Source organism: Girardinichthys multiradiatus, chromosome 13 (genome assembly GCF_021462225.1).
Source record: "Girardinichthys multiradiatus isolate DD_20200921_A chromosome 13, DD_fGirMul_XY1, whole genome shotgun sequence".
Lineage (NCBI taxonomy): Eukaryota > Metazoa > Chordata > Actinopteri > Cyprinodontiformes > Goodeidae > Girardinichthys > Girardinichthys multiradiatus.
This window is the reverse complement of record NC_061806.1, coordinates 5,682,864-5,697,508: the sequence shown is the minus strand read 5'-3', so window position 1 is coordinate 5,697,508 and position 14,645 is coordinate 5,682,864. Positions and strand designations below refer to the sequence as shown.

Sequence of the window (14,645 nt, the reverse complement as noted above, 5' to 3'; positions counted from 1 at the left end):
TTCAGAAGTTCTCATGTCACACACAAATAAAAAAATATTTCTAAAAGTCTTGTTGGTTTCTCTGTTTAGTCAACTCTTTTTTTTTTTTATTCCATCTAACTTTAGGATTGTAAGTATCCAGGGTCAGGAGAGGGAGTCAGTGAAAAGCCCAATGCTGCTACTTGGCCCTGGTTTGTCCTTATGGATGAGGTGTTGGGTCAGAGGCCTTCCACACCACCTCCTGTCCTAATTGCCTCCATCCCTGAGGACACTCCAGGGCCAAGCGGAGCGGTGGGCAACCAGATGGAGAAGGAAGACAGTGAGCCAGCAGGAAGGAGTCAGAAAAGAAAGAGGGACAGAGATGAGGAAATGATGGAGTTGATCAGGGAGGACATGAGGGCACAGAGAATGGACAGACTGTTTTCCAAAGAATGGCACCAAAATAAGATGCTACATAAGAAATATTAAGTTTTGTTCAGATTGTTTCTTAAAGTTTTAAGGTGTTCTAATAAATTTCAAAATTGTTTTTGTCACTAATGTTATTTGCATTTGATCTAACAATACATCAACTTCATTTAAAGTTATGAACAGAATTTATTATGAAAAATACAAACAGCACTTTAAACAGAATGGGGGAAGAAAACATTCAAACAGATCAAGATTACAAGACAAAAGGCATAAAATAAAACTATGTACAAGTATTTACAATGGTGACAGCAGGATCAGCCTGAGTGACTGGTTCCTGGAACACCTCTTCAACAGAACAAAGAGGCAGATGTCTTTCTGAACAGAAAGTTTCTGGCAGTGTGGCTAAATCTTTCACAAGGTCAGAGACTTGGATGGGATGTTGCAACTGAGACCTGTGGTTTGTCTTTCTGGATGGTGAGCAAAGCATCACACAGGTGGTCTGCAGATGTTTGTGATGCCTCTCTCCACAGTCCACGTCATCGTCCATCATGTGGGTTTAAAGGGCTGGCTGAATTGACGGCTGCCACATCACTAAGAGGTAATCGGAAAAATGCAGAATTAGAAGATGGTGCTCACAAAATATTACAATTAGTTATACCCCTCAAAAATTAATTACATCTATAATATTATACTTTGCTGACACAATAGTCATGTTCTGGTGGTACCTCCCCCAGGGCAGACACCTCAGCTGAAAGCTGGTCCTGCCAGAGAGCAACGCTGACTGTCTCAGTCCCGACCTCACCCTCATCCTCTTCTACAGCCTCCTCTGGGTCATCTTCTGGGGCCATGACATCCCCAGCACCAAGGCAGATGTTGTGGAGGATGGCGCATGCTGTTATGACCTGAAAACAATTTAAATATATGTGTATGTGTGTATATTATGTATAATGTATATATAAAATGGATCTAGGTCAAAACTTAAGTGAGGTACAAAGGTGTTGTGCACCTCCAGCACTTGCAGGAAGCGCTGGAGGTGCTCTATTATAGAGCGTGTTTTTGGAATGATGGCTGTTAAAGCGCTGGGCTCCCACACCTTGTCTTGTCCTCTTGTAGGGAGTGATGAGGGGGAGTGGATATTGGAGGCATGGGTACCCTCCATCAGCAAGGATAAAATGCCCTGGAGGAGGATAAACTGTACAGCGGGCTGTGGCGGAGCACCCTAGAGTCATGCACTGACCCAGGCCAGCCCACATACGTGTCAATAAAATGGCTCTCAGAAACTGCTTGCAGGATTATGGAAGGGAAGAGTTTCCTGTTCCTGTAGCACTGACCATCAGGGCTTAATATCACCTGAAATGTTAAATCGATTTTCAGTAACAATTAAAATAATAACATAAACTGTTAGAAATCACTTGTGTTAAACGTTCACTGTGATGACTGCTAGCGGGAGCTTAGTGTCGGGAGTCCGGTCAGATCTCTACCGGGCTAGCTCGCCTCACCGCCGGTAGGGCTGGCGAGGCGAGCCGGTTACTACGCCGGGAACGGAAAACTCCGAACACGTCGGAGCACGTTTGAAATTAAGCGATGTCTAGATAAATCAAGCAGATATTTCACGTCTACATAGTTATATTCCCACACTAAAAACATTGTAGAAGTTAATTTGTGTCACAGAAAGTGTAATTTTCCACAATTTACTCACAGCTTTTGTTGCTATGGTCCACCATGGCTTCCCCTGCTTGACCAATCTGCTTTGACCCGCAATGAATGATGGGAAATGATGGGCCGCGAAGGATACTCACGACCCATCCTTCAAATCGGGCAAAATAAGGACACATTTGTCGGCAGCATTTGCTCGGAATGATTCATGAATTGGGACAGCCTTCATCGCTGCGCTGTAACATAATCGGTCTACAAATACGGCCTTCGAAGGATGTAGCCGCTGAGGCTGACTTCCGGGTCAGCCTCGGCGATGGTACATTCCCTTTCCGGTTGATTTTCTGAAATGTAAAAGTGTTTTCTGAAATGTAAAAGTGTTTTCTGAAATGTAAAAGTGTTTTCTGAAATGTAAATTTGTTTTCTGAAATTTAAATTTGTTTTCTGAAATGCAAAAGTGTTTTCTGAAATGTAAAAGTGTTTTCTGAAATGTAAATTTTTGTTTTCTGAAATGTAAAAGTGTTTTCTGAAATGTAAAAGTGTTTTCTGAAATGTAAATTTGTTTTCTGAAATGTAAATTTGTTTTCTGAAATGTAAATTTGTTTTCTGAAATGTAAATTTGTTTCGGTACTTGTAAAAGTGTTTTGCACCCCCTGGCCACCGTACTTTAGGGCAACGGTAGTTATGAATGCATTTAAAAATGCCATCTGCAAACAGAAACATTTGCCACAGTGTTAAACTGCATATAAACTGCATATGAAGCTTTGCTTTTTGGAGGTCAGTAGTAAAATTGTAAATATATATAAAGAGATATTCCTTATTTTAAGATGGATTCTTAAGTTGTAGAGTCAGGTCATGCAGGTCAAAAGGAGTGTTCTTTCTTTCTTTCTTTCTTTCTTTCTTTCTTTCTTTCTTTCTTTCTTTCTTTCTTTCTTTCTTTCTTTCTTTCTTTCTTTCCAAACAAAACACTTCCTTCCACTTCAGCTCGCTGAACAGCTTCACTGGGTCCTTTGAAAGGGCATGATAGACAAGGAAGAGAGGGAGGGAGGAGAGGATGGGCATGTGTGCATGTGGCTGTGTGCAGGAGAGAGAAAGACAGAGAGGGAGACGCTGCATTAAACCGGCATGCAGCAACGCTAGCAGGCTGGGTTTTGAGATCCATTGTTTCATGTTTTTTCTACTACCAGAGCTTATTCCCTCACAAAAGAAGCCAGGGTAGAAAAAGCAAATAGAAACACAAAAACATTAATGGACCTCAGCTTTGTCTGGCCAGAAATATTTCTACTTGGACACACTGTTGTGGACAAAGGAGAAAACACACTTCAGCTCATTGCTGTTGACCAGGCTTGCGATTGACTGCATTCGGAAGTAAGCGCTCGCAGTGTGGTGGCTATGGGGCTGCCTGGCGGAGCTTTGCTTTTCATCTGGAAGTTATTGCTGATCTTTTTCTCCATGTGGGCACTTGATGCACAAACCACATTGGAAACTAAACCCTTGTACATCTGGCAAACAGGTATAGTCCATCTTATTTTATTACCTACTTGTCTTGGGGATTCCCAGTTGTTCAATGAAGGTCCCATCTGCTACCCTTGCTTTATTGATACGATAATGATGCAAAAATGTCTGTGCAAAGCAAAGTGTTCTTGTACATTTCCCTTTTTTATAGGCAATAAAGCTATCCTGCACTGTGTAGCATTACATCTAGTCTATTCTGTGTATGAAAAGCACCTTTATTTACAGCTGAAGTTTATGTGGCAAAAGGAAATGCACTGGAGCCATCTTGCTACAAATTAATGTGTTAACATATTTACTGCAGTCCCAAAAGGGAATGTCTATTGACCCCCAAATGGCTGGTGAAGGTGTGAGATGTGCAGTCTACTATCTGGTTCTGGTTGTGTGAGAATGAATCCAGGCAGTTGGGACTCCTCAGCATCCACTGGACTCATTTACAATAGTCTGGTGTGTTGATGAGAAATGGTTTTTGCACAATAGGTGCATGTAGTTCTTTTCTAAGTAGGGTAAGAGGGTATAACCTACAACACTAAAAGTCCACTGGATTTCATTGTTGAAAAGGCAGTTTTATTTTTTGTTAAAACCAGTTCATGTCATTTTATTTATAAATCACCTAGACATAAATTGAGATGTTTATATTGAGGTGAGTTCGGAAGCTTCACACTGAAGGCAGCATGATACAGAGCTTTCTGCTTGTGCTGTTTTGGGTGGTGATGGCTGAGTCTCATTTACCGTGAGAGAGCAGCACGTGGTCAGATGGACAATACTGATGCATGGTCCAGTGATCAGAGTGAAGGAGAGGAAGGAAGAGGGGAGGAGACCAGAGGAGTAATCATGAGACCAGGAGTAAGGGTATGGATCTCCATTGATCCATTGGGATTGAGGTACCCTTTTGGTGCAACTTAAGATCAATGCTCTATTTCTCTACTGTTTAATCTTTCACTTTCTCTTCATCTTTGTATGAGTTTCACTGAGATTGTGCTATCCAATCCCCCTCCACCCCCCCACACCCCCCACACAAAAGAACAAACAAACATGGTATCAACGAGAGCTTTCTTCCACATAAAATCTAGAGCAATGATTTGTTTTTAAAAATAGTAAACATGCAGGTTTATTCTGAGCTGTTTCCCCCACAAAATGAATGTGATCTTTTTTCTTAACTTTTAGAATAATTTATGTCAATTACCAGTATTTTGAGCAACTACTAAGAAACACCAACCTAAAATACCATGAAGAATATTTTACTGACTTTACTGATGTAAAGGTGATGTATGCTGCAAAATGCATCAATACTGTTTTTATGTTGCAGACATTACTTCAGTTATCAGATTTCAGTTTTTTTTGTACTCTTGACCCTTTCCATAATGCTAGTATTCTGGTAAACAATCAAGTTAAGACTGTTTGTTGATCCAGAAGGTTAAGAAATCAGGTTTCATATTTAGCATATTTCATATACTTATTTAAAAAATAACTTGCTCAGACTGAGTGAGTTTCAAAGCCAACATTTTAGTATTGAATATTCAATGTTATTTTTAACAAAAAAAAAAAACATAAAACAAAAGAGAAAAATATATATAATATAATTAAAATTCCATAAAGTAATAAACTGGTAACATTTTGTTATTAATAATATATATATTAATCATATATATATATATATATATATATATATTATATATATAAAATATATGTATGATTATTTCTGTTATTGTCATCTGATTTTTTGTTGTATTCATTGTTCACACCCTGTGGATGGAAAATCCTTTCCTAGTATTATGTGCTCTACCTTCTACCGTATTAAAGCAGAGGAAGAGATTAGGGATAGAGAAACCAGAGCAGATTGGCCAGACAAAGTTAACCTAGATACAGTATAGACATGTTTATATGTTTCCTCTGGCCTTACTGCATTGGCTCTTAGCTTACCTATGTCTGCTTGGTTGGCTGTCAGAGGACAGCACCAGCAATATTTAGAACAGTGGCAAACCATTATGGAAAGTTAGTGTATTTGGTATATTTAAATCTCAAGTCACTTTTACTTTGATACAATATAATACAAACATTTTAGTGCTAGACTTCTGTCTAGAATTACCCGTAGAACTAATTTAGTACCTCTCAAGTTATTGTTGTAAAGCATGATACATATTATAAACGAAACAACAGACATGTACTAGGGACACAGTGGGAACTTCAGAATTCAACGCAGTTCAGCATTGCATATTTACATGCAGGCTGATTTTTGTGAAGCATAATTAGTTAAAGGTTTGGGCATATTTTTGCATTGAATGTTTGTTTACATAGATGTGCAGTTATAAAAATGCACTGTAAAGCAACCGATGACCTACTTTCTTACACTGTTGGTGAAGGTTGCACACCATTTAAGCAGCATTGGAGATAGCCTAAATGCTGGACACAGAGATTTAATACATTACAAAGTCTACCGCAGCTCCTAAAATTGTTATAGTAAAACTAAGAGAATATAAATATCAGGGAAGAAACAGATGTTTATAAAGAAACCCAAAACTCAAGGACCAAAATGAAAAACAAATTCATGTCTATGATCTCCCCAGGTAATGTTTTACATGGCATCATTAAATCTAACCGGGCAATAACTTACTTGACTGAAGGAATTCTAGAAAGTAGAAGTGTAACAGTACATATATTTGGACCAAACTATCAATGTCAGATGCCACTCAAGTATGCAATAAGGAATCTGTCAGTCACTAGTGGTCACCAGTCTCATTCAGAACATGACACACATGTGTTTTTGTTGATTTTTATTCGATCTCACAACAAAAAATAGTATTAAATGACTATTTAAAGGAGTCAATATCAAAGTAATGCAAAAGCCACTTCAATAAATACAAAAATATGTAACTTTAACACGTTTTAAAGGGATTTCACTGACCTGAATGTTCATGTTATATCGAGATAAGTATGATACACATCTGTTTGGGATAAAATGGTAAATGTCCTGCACTTGTACGGCGTGTTATCAAGTCCAAGAACTACCACTTGCTTTACACTACAATCAGTCATCTACCCATTTATACACATACTGACACACTGTTGTAGTTGTAGACAGTTGTAGACTACATTGCAGCCACAGCTGCCTTGGGGCAGACTGACAGAAGTGAGATTAAAGTCTGGTGTTCTAGCCAAAACCTTCCACAGCGATTACTCTTTAAAACTGAAGTATAATCACTTCAATAATCAAAGAAAGTTTGTGGCATTCACATGGTGTATTTAGTTTGCTTTTTCTGTAAAACTATACTGTAGGACATTCTGTACTACCTTTTATTTTGGTTTAAGGTATAAGGCCAGATACATTGAAACATATTTTTACTTTGTTGTTAACAAGATAGATCCATTTGCAAGCAAAAGGCAGCTTTGGTATATGACCATTGAGCCATGATAAAGGAAATTATATAATTGTCTAATATGTTCCATATTAAATAATTTAACACCACCCAAAATCATTGTTTCTAAAAAGGTAGTCTTATTATGTTACTATATGCCATGTATTGAATATCTTTTCACTGCTCCCAAAACCAAACACTGAATGAATTAATCTATCTCTCTCTCTCCTTTTTATATTTATACATATAACTTTACACTTATATTGTTTTTTAATAAAACTGTTAAAACTGATAAGATTGAAATGCATTTAATCCTTTTGTTCCTTGGGATTATTGTGAAAGTGCTCCTATTGTCCTTTGTGAGCCACCTTGTACCCATCCCCACTAGGGTCAGTTTACACCATGTGGGTTTGCCACAGGACAACAAACATCTCTACTCAGAAAACCAATGCAGGGACCAATTAAAACTGGAGGGACTGTTCCTCTGTCAAGTCACCCGCAGAAAGAGCAAATGAATAGGGGCTATTTAGGGTTATATAAATCCCTCCGCTCTCTCTCTCTCTCTTACACACACACACACACACGCACACACACACACGCACGCACACACACACACACACACACACACAAAATATTTGCAATACATTCCTATTACTATGGACAGCCCAACTCAACCCAACCATGTTTGTTGCTACCGCTATGCATGCCTTGACCTTCCAATCTTAACCTTGTGCCTTTTTACACCCTAACCCTAACTCCTGTACCCAGGACTTCAGAAGAAAGGTTATTTCCCAAAGGAAAATGATTTGGTACCCTCTACTACATCTGGTCTTGATGACAGTGGTTAGTGTGGCAGAAAAGTACCCAGTGCTATGCTTTCCCTATATTTTCTCCCATTGCAAAATACTGTTTATTTATTGTCATCATGTTTCCTCTCAGTGTCAAGATTCTGTGTTGTTGGGTTTTGATATTCTGCTGTGTATGTATTTTGAACACATATTTGTTGTTTATTGTCTTTAGGTCTTGCTTAAGGTATTTCCTTATGCTTATTATTATTGAAGGTTTTCCTTATTTGTTCATTCTTTTGTGTTTTAGTGCTCTTTATACATCTAAGGGTTATTTTCCTGCTAGATTTCTCCTCCCTCTTTCTGCTACTCTGCATTCTCTCTGCCTCACCAGCAACTCATTTCCTCTGATTAGCTCATCTGGTTTGCTTGACATTTCTGTATTTACCTGTTCACTTTGTTCCTCGCTGGATTCTTTTGTTTCCTCCATCCTCTGCAAAGTTCCTCGTCTCTGCCTTTTTTTGCCTTCCACGCCCGGTCCAGTTCCCAAGTTTCATGTCTGTTCTCCATTTGCAAGACCATTTTTGTAAGTTTTCTTTATTTTATTAGTAAAGCATTCTATTTGACCTCAGTTGTACATGACACTCAGTAGTCTAACTTAAATGTATTTTTTTTAAATATGTAATGAGTTAATACTAAGGTGAGGTAGTTATAATGGAGTTTAAATGAACTTTGGACGAGGAACAAAGTTCATATACAGTAGCTGATGATCTGACCTGTGCCACAGCAAGTTTAAAAAAACATTCTAAGCAAAATAAAACATTATAATTCACCCCCCATCCAAAATCAGTGCACAATTATTTCGAAAGGACTTCTGCCTCTGCTGTATTTGTGTCTGAAATTAGAAGAATTGCGACCAAATACAGTAATAAATAAAGCAAATGGTGAATGAAGAAGGTTGCACGCATAAATCTTCCTCAGTGTCTGTTATGTCCATGTGGTGCACAAATAGCAGATACATGGCCCTCTCATTGTTTCACCCACCCCACAAGTGGCACACACTGCCGATTCCTCACTGTCCTGTCATGAAGATGACCTTTAACCTCAGAGCTGAGAGGGTTCTCGCGAGAATGACAATAGTGTGAAGTCGGCGAGGATGATTGCAGAAACACCCCAGCCTTCCACAATCAAGTGTTTACTCCCTTGTTCAGCCATTTACAACACAAGCAATTGAAGAAGGTACAGCTGTGATGGAGGTCATCTACACTGGATTTCCAAAGATGCCTTACAGTATGAATATGCCAGTCATTTGGTCTTTCAAAACCAGTGTGATTCTCAAGCAAAGGATGGTTTATGTGTAAATTGTAATGTCACTTCAAGAAAAAAAAAAATTAATATAAACTGGAATATATGTTATTAACCTTTAGCAACAGATTGTTTTGATAATAGGACATGATTTGAAGTGGTTATTTGCCTCTCAACAGAAAGTTATGTGTTTTCAGTCTTGGCTGTGCAGACCTTTTAGTTTGGAGCCTCCATGTTTTTCAAATTCGTTGACAATTTTCTCCTGGTGTTCTGGTTCTCTCACTCAGTCCAAAAACATGTTGAGTTACCTTGTGATTCTAAGCTGTCTTCAGCTTAGTCTCAGTATGCATGATTTTTTATTCCATGTATTTCTGTGTTAGTTCCATGATTGTTTAGAGTTAGTTCCTGTCTTTACACTGCTCCCTGCCCAGTGACTGCAGGGATACAGTCTCTTTTTTCAAGTTTTAGATTTGCCCTAAAGACAGTAGAGCAAATCACAAAAGACAGTAGTTAACATTGATGTAATTTATTAAATATTCAGTTCTTTCAGGAAATAAATGTTCACCTTTCTCCAATCAAATTTTGTTGCTTTCAATAAAAAAAAGTAATTTAATTACACATAACCAAAATGACTGTATGATGGCAGTGTAGAAGATGACCAGCATCTCTTGTGGAAAGTTGATAAAGGTTGGTGCATGGTGAAAGTTTTAATAATGAAAATAGAGAAGAACAGAAAATGGAGCATGGGTAACAGACAGTCTAACAGAGCAACTGAAGAATCTAGCAACGAACATTTGAAGTAATGTGTGAAAATACACCTAAACTATGTCAACCTGTCCATAGCTGTCTTGATTAAAATTGCATCATTTGGGTTTCGTAAACATCTTAATCAGTTTTAGACATCTAAGTGAACTACAGTTAGCCAAGCTCTGGGTTTAATCCTTCACCCAAGGTTAAAAATCAGTCCATTCAACTTTTTGCCCAAGACACCTGCATCATTCCTTTTTGAGATAAATATTAGAGCAATACTTTGGCATAGGTCCATGAACAGTGATGGATGTCTGTTGGGTTTGACAGTTGAGATTAATATTGAATTGAAAGCACAAATACAGATACAACTACACGAGATCCCTCACACATCTCATTACCAGCGCAGTGTCTGTTCTCTGTGTTATGACCGCTACTTGCCTTTTGGTAAGTTTAGTGGAAAGGAATACTGGTGGTGCTACAGGATCAGTCCATCAGTATTCTTGTGTGGACATTTTCTCATGATGTCCAGGATGATCTTATTGGTCAGAGCACAGCCTGTACAGCTAAAGCTACATTTCCCTTCCCTTTTCCTCTGTATTTTTTCATATTACCTACTTTATTTCCCATTTTAGTTTAGCTGAACTAATAGACAGACTTTATGCCATGCCTGTACACACGAAGCAATAATGCCAATAAAATTGGGCAAAAATAGATATTTCATACAAAACAAATCTAGCTTCAATTTAGGTAGGGTGCTTTTAGATTTTTTTTTGCATGACTTGTGCCGTTTATGCATTATTACATATTTTAAGTTGTTTGTGTTGGATGTATAAATTAGGTCATAAACTGTGACCTAAGTAGGATCCAGATGCCAACATATATGTCAAAATCAGCACTGTGTATTGAGTCACATTTAAAGGGGACATAACATGCTTTTAAATCCTTCCTTTTCACACCTAAATCATTCAGTTTTGGTCTATATAAAGTAGAAGGGCAGTGCTTTGGTCTGAACTCCATGTTTTTATATCAGGCTCCTCTTTTACCCCTGTGCATAGTGATGTGGTATTAACGAACGAAACAATTATTTTGATCGACTCCTTACCTTGTACGATAGGACTCAAGTCTTAGTTAGTGAGACACATCTTTCCTTTTTACTACTTTGCTTGCTTATAGTGCAACTTTTTCAATTAGATTTAATTTGAAATTATCTTATATTACTTAGGTGATTAAATGCGAAAACTGAAAGGAGAATATGTATGAGCATACAGCGCTCATGCTCATTGCTCATAGTTTGTTTTTGTTACATGTCATGGCAAGGGGGTGTGGTGCTGCATGTGACCTGGCTGCGACACCATCGCATGCAGTAAGAGAGAGGAGGAGGGTGGTCACAGTGTGCTTCTTTCTTGAGGATGACATAATAAATTGTGCAACAAAAAGTCTACGCACTTTATTTGGTTCATGTTTATAGTTATGCGTCATTTGTCATTAGTGCGTTGCCTTAATAGTGATTTTTATTTCTGCCAAAGCACCTCAGTTGGACTTATTTCTCTATTTTATTTTATTGTGCTTTCTTTTTTTGTTTCTATTTCAACCTGGAAAGACACATAATGGAGAAACAACAAGAAGATGATTAAAGAGTTTATTAATGAAAGATTATTTCTTTGGCGCTCGGACCCATGAGGAAGTGAGTTTGCATAAACATCTTATGATTATGATTAGGTACGTCTTCCCCCCTGGAATCCGATCTTGGTGGTGGTGTAGGCCTTGGTATGAAAGGAGCCTATGGTGGAGAAGGGGTCGAGGAGGGTCGAAGCTCAGCAGAAGAGCAGTGTTTTCCATGCAGAGGGTCTTTCAAAGTGATGCCCTGGGAGATGATTAGCCGAGGAGGCGTGCGGACCAGCCGTTGATTGGAGCAGCCAGTGAGGAGGGATTGGACATGGTGAATCTTTCATGTTGAATTTTTGTTTAAACTCCATTTCAACCTGGAAAGACTCACATAACAGAGAAACAACAAGAAGACGGTTAAAGAGTTTATTATTGAAAGATTATTTCTTTGGCGCTCGGACCCCTGCGGAGGACGTAAATAATGAAATGCCTGCCAATGGTGTGAGTGAGCCTGACAAGGCTGAATGAAACACTTGCCAATGGCGTGTGTGAGCCCGGCGGCTGAATGAAACGCCTGCCAATGGCGTAGATAGTGACGAGCCTAAAGAGGCTGGATTGTGATGCCGTCCAAGGCATATTTCAATACGCTTGCCAATAGCGTAGATGGAGATGAGCCTGAAAAGGCTGAATGAGGAGCATGACAAGGCTTGGTTGGATATACCTGCCAATGGCAAAGATCCAGGAGCGTCTGAAAGAGAGAAAACTAAGAAATAAAACTGTCTAGAACGTGGTAATTGAATTGGAATGGGAGAATAAAACATGTGGATTTAAGAGGTTAGATGTGAGAACCAGGAATAGAGAAGGAAGATTAATAATTAATCTAGCTAGAGGAAAGGATTGGATAAGGCTGACCACCACCAGTAAGTGTGAGCATTCTTACCTAAGAACTGATAAATTGTTGTGCAAATAAGACAGATAGGAGGTCAGGATGAACACACAAAGAGAACACTGAGGAGGACCAGCGGCCGAGTTGTTGGAGCGAAGCTGTCGAAACTCCTAGTGAGGCGACTGTAGTGGCTGCCCTGATTTGAAATGAGTGACTTGAGAACTGACTTGGGGGAAGATTGCATGAACTAAAATTAGTCTCAGATGGTTCACCAACCAAGAAGAAGTCATGGGAACTCCTTCCAGAGTAAGGAAGAGGGGCAAGGAAGTTGGAAAGAGTTTGTGGTGTTTGATGGCAAATTTAAAGATGGCATGAAAAGGGCAGAATGGACCGTTTAAACGAGCAATGAAGGTGAAGCAAGGACCTTTTCCTTTGAAATGTTTAAGATAAATTTTTAAATGATCAGGATAGACCTTTAGATCAGAAATAGTTAGGTCTCTAGCAGGATCGAATGAGCTTGATGGGGTAGTAAATTCTCCTATTCTGAGGAAGCCATAAAAAGCAAAAAGCCAGGCGATGGAGAGAATAAATTTTGGGTAGGATGAAGAAGGGCCTGAATGGAGCACTAGTATGAGATCTTTTAAGATGGAAATAGTGATAGGTCTCCTGGAATCTGACTCAGGAATGCTATGATTTTTTAGACCTTTGAGTGAAAGTTTGATGGATGATTTGAGAACAGGCTTGGAGTGGGTTCAAAAAGTGGTATTTAGAAAATAAATTTATGCCAGCTAAGAAACTCCTAATATAAGGGAGTTTGGTAGGAATGCAAACAAGGGTAAAGAGGAGTAATATGAGCGACGCAAATTTTGAAAAGTTGGCCAAGAAAAGAAATAAGACCTGAGAGTGGAGGGAGCCAAGCCTGAATTACAATAATAATTGGCTGATTGGAGTAAAGGCATGAGGGATGAGTTTAGTCTAGTATCAGGTCTTTGAGAGGTGGTAACTGTGTTGGATGAACATTGGCTGAAGGGCAGAGACGACGGAAGACCTGGAATTTTGAACATGAAAGAGCATCGTAAGTGAGTTATGATGATCGGGAATATTGCGGGGAGTAATAATAAAATTGTGAGTTACAGCTCGCCAGGTGATGCGGCGCATGAAGGGCATGATTGACTTTGAAGAGGAGCGACGTTTATTTATTACTTCGACTATGGCTGCATTGTCACATAAAGCGGCTATGCGTTTTCTTTTCCATTGGTTGCCCCAGGTGCAGCATGCAATAGTGATGGGGATTATTTCATAAGAGGCTGATGATTCGGATTGGGGAAAGAAAGGTGGCCAGATGCCAGTGAACCATGCACCCTGAAGAAATCGCCCAAAACGTACGGACGGAGCTGCGTCCGTGAAAACTGAATGGAATCTGCTGACGTGTCGACGTCATCATAAAAGAAAGATATACCATTCCAGTTCTGCAGGAGAGAGGACCAGAAAGACAAGTCAGAGCGGCAACCTCATCTAAAGAAACCATCCAGAGAGGGGACGGAATTAGCCAGATCCAAAAGGCGAAAAATAAAGGAGCGACCTTGGGGAACTATGCGCATTTCGGAATGCAATGTTTTGAGATGCCTTTGAGGAGAAGTTTGTGCGTAGAGTGAAAATGCTCGGAGTGGGCTCAGAAAGATGATCTTTCGATGAAAATTGATGCCTGTTAAAGCCTGCAGCTGTAGGGGAGCTTATAATGATGATGTTCAAACAATGAGCAATGAAAGCTATGACTGAATGTAAACCAGGTACGATGACGTGTTATTAGCAAGGTAACATTTTCAAAGTTTTAAAAGTTTTGCCAGACGAAGGAATAAGGTTTGAAAGTAAAAAGAGCTAGACCTGAGATACAGCAGTGTTTGGCAGATTGCGAAAGAGGAAGGAGAGAGGAATAATCGGAGTAATGTAAAAGTAGGCTGATGGACAGAAATGGCGGAAGACCTGAAAATTTTAAACGAGACAGGGCATGAGCGACATATTTAGAAACCTGGAACATTACTGGCAGAAATTATGAAGTTATGAGTTACGGCCTGCCAAGATTCGCCGGAGGTAAGAGCTACGTCTGTGAAAGGAACTTACTAATATTGACTGTACATAGATTGTTTAGTAAGAGTTTGTTATTTTGCTGTGGCAATAATGCAGTTAATACTTAAATTTGAAAACAGTTAGTCCGGAAAGGTGCTGTAAACTGATTGTCTCAAACTGAATAACGCAGCGCCGACCCGATATGCAGAAAGAAAGTGTGCTCCATAATTAGACGGGATAAGATATAGATAAGATGTATATTAAAACAGTAAATGGTTCCTTAGATCCTGGTTAATAAAGGAAGAAGGTTGGTTTAAATGTTCAAATGCATAAATGAAT

At 39.1% G+C, this 14,645-nt stretch overlaps 1 protein-coding gene across 5 annotated transcripts in view; it reads left to right on the top strand.

Annotated features, from left to right (window-relative positions):
* Window positions 1–3,148: 3,148 nt before the first annotated feature.
* The window catches only part of thsd7aa (thrombospondin, type I, domain containing 7Aa), a 180,326-nt gene continuing 168,829 nt past the window's right edge, over window positions 3,149–14,645 (top strand). For all 5 annotated transcript variants that reach the window (XR_007041014.1, XR_007041012.1, XR_007041013.1 and 2 more), the window contains exon 1: window positions 3,149–3,553. Coding sequence is in view for 2 of the 5 variants with exons in the window: in XM_047383876.1 (XP_047239832.1) it covers window positions 3,433–3,553 (121 nt within the window). In the remaining 3 variants the exon portion in view is untranslated. The remainder of the gene's footprint in view (window positions 3,554–14,645) is intronic.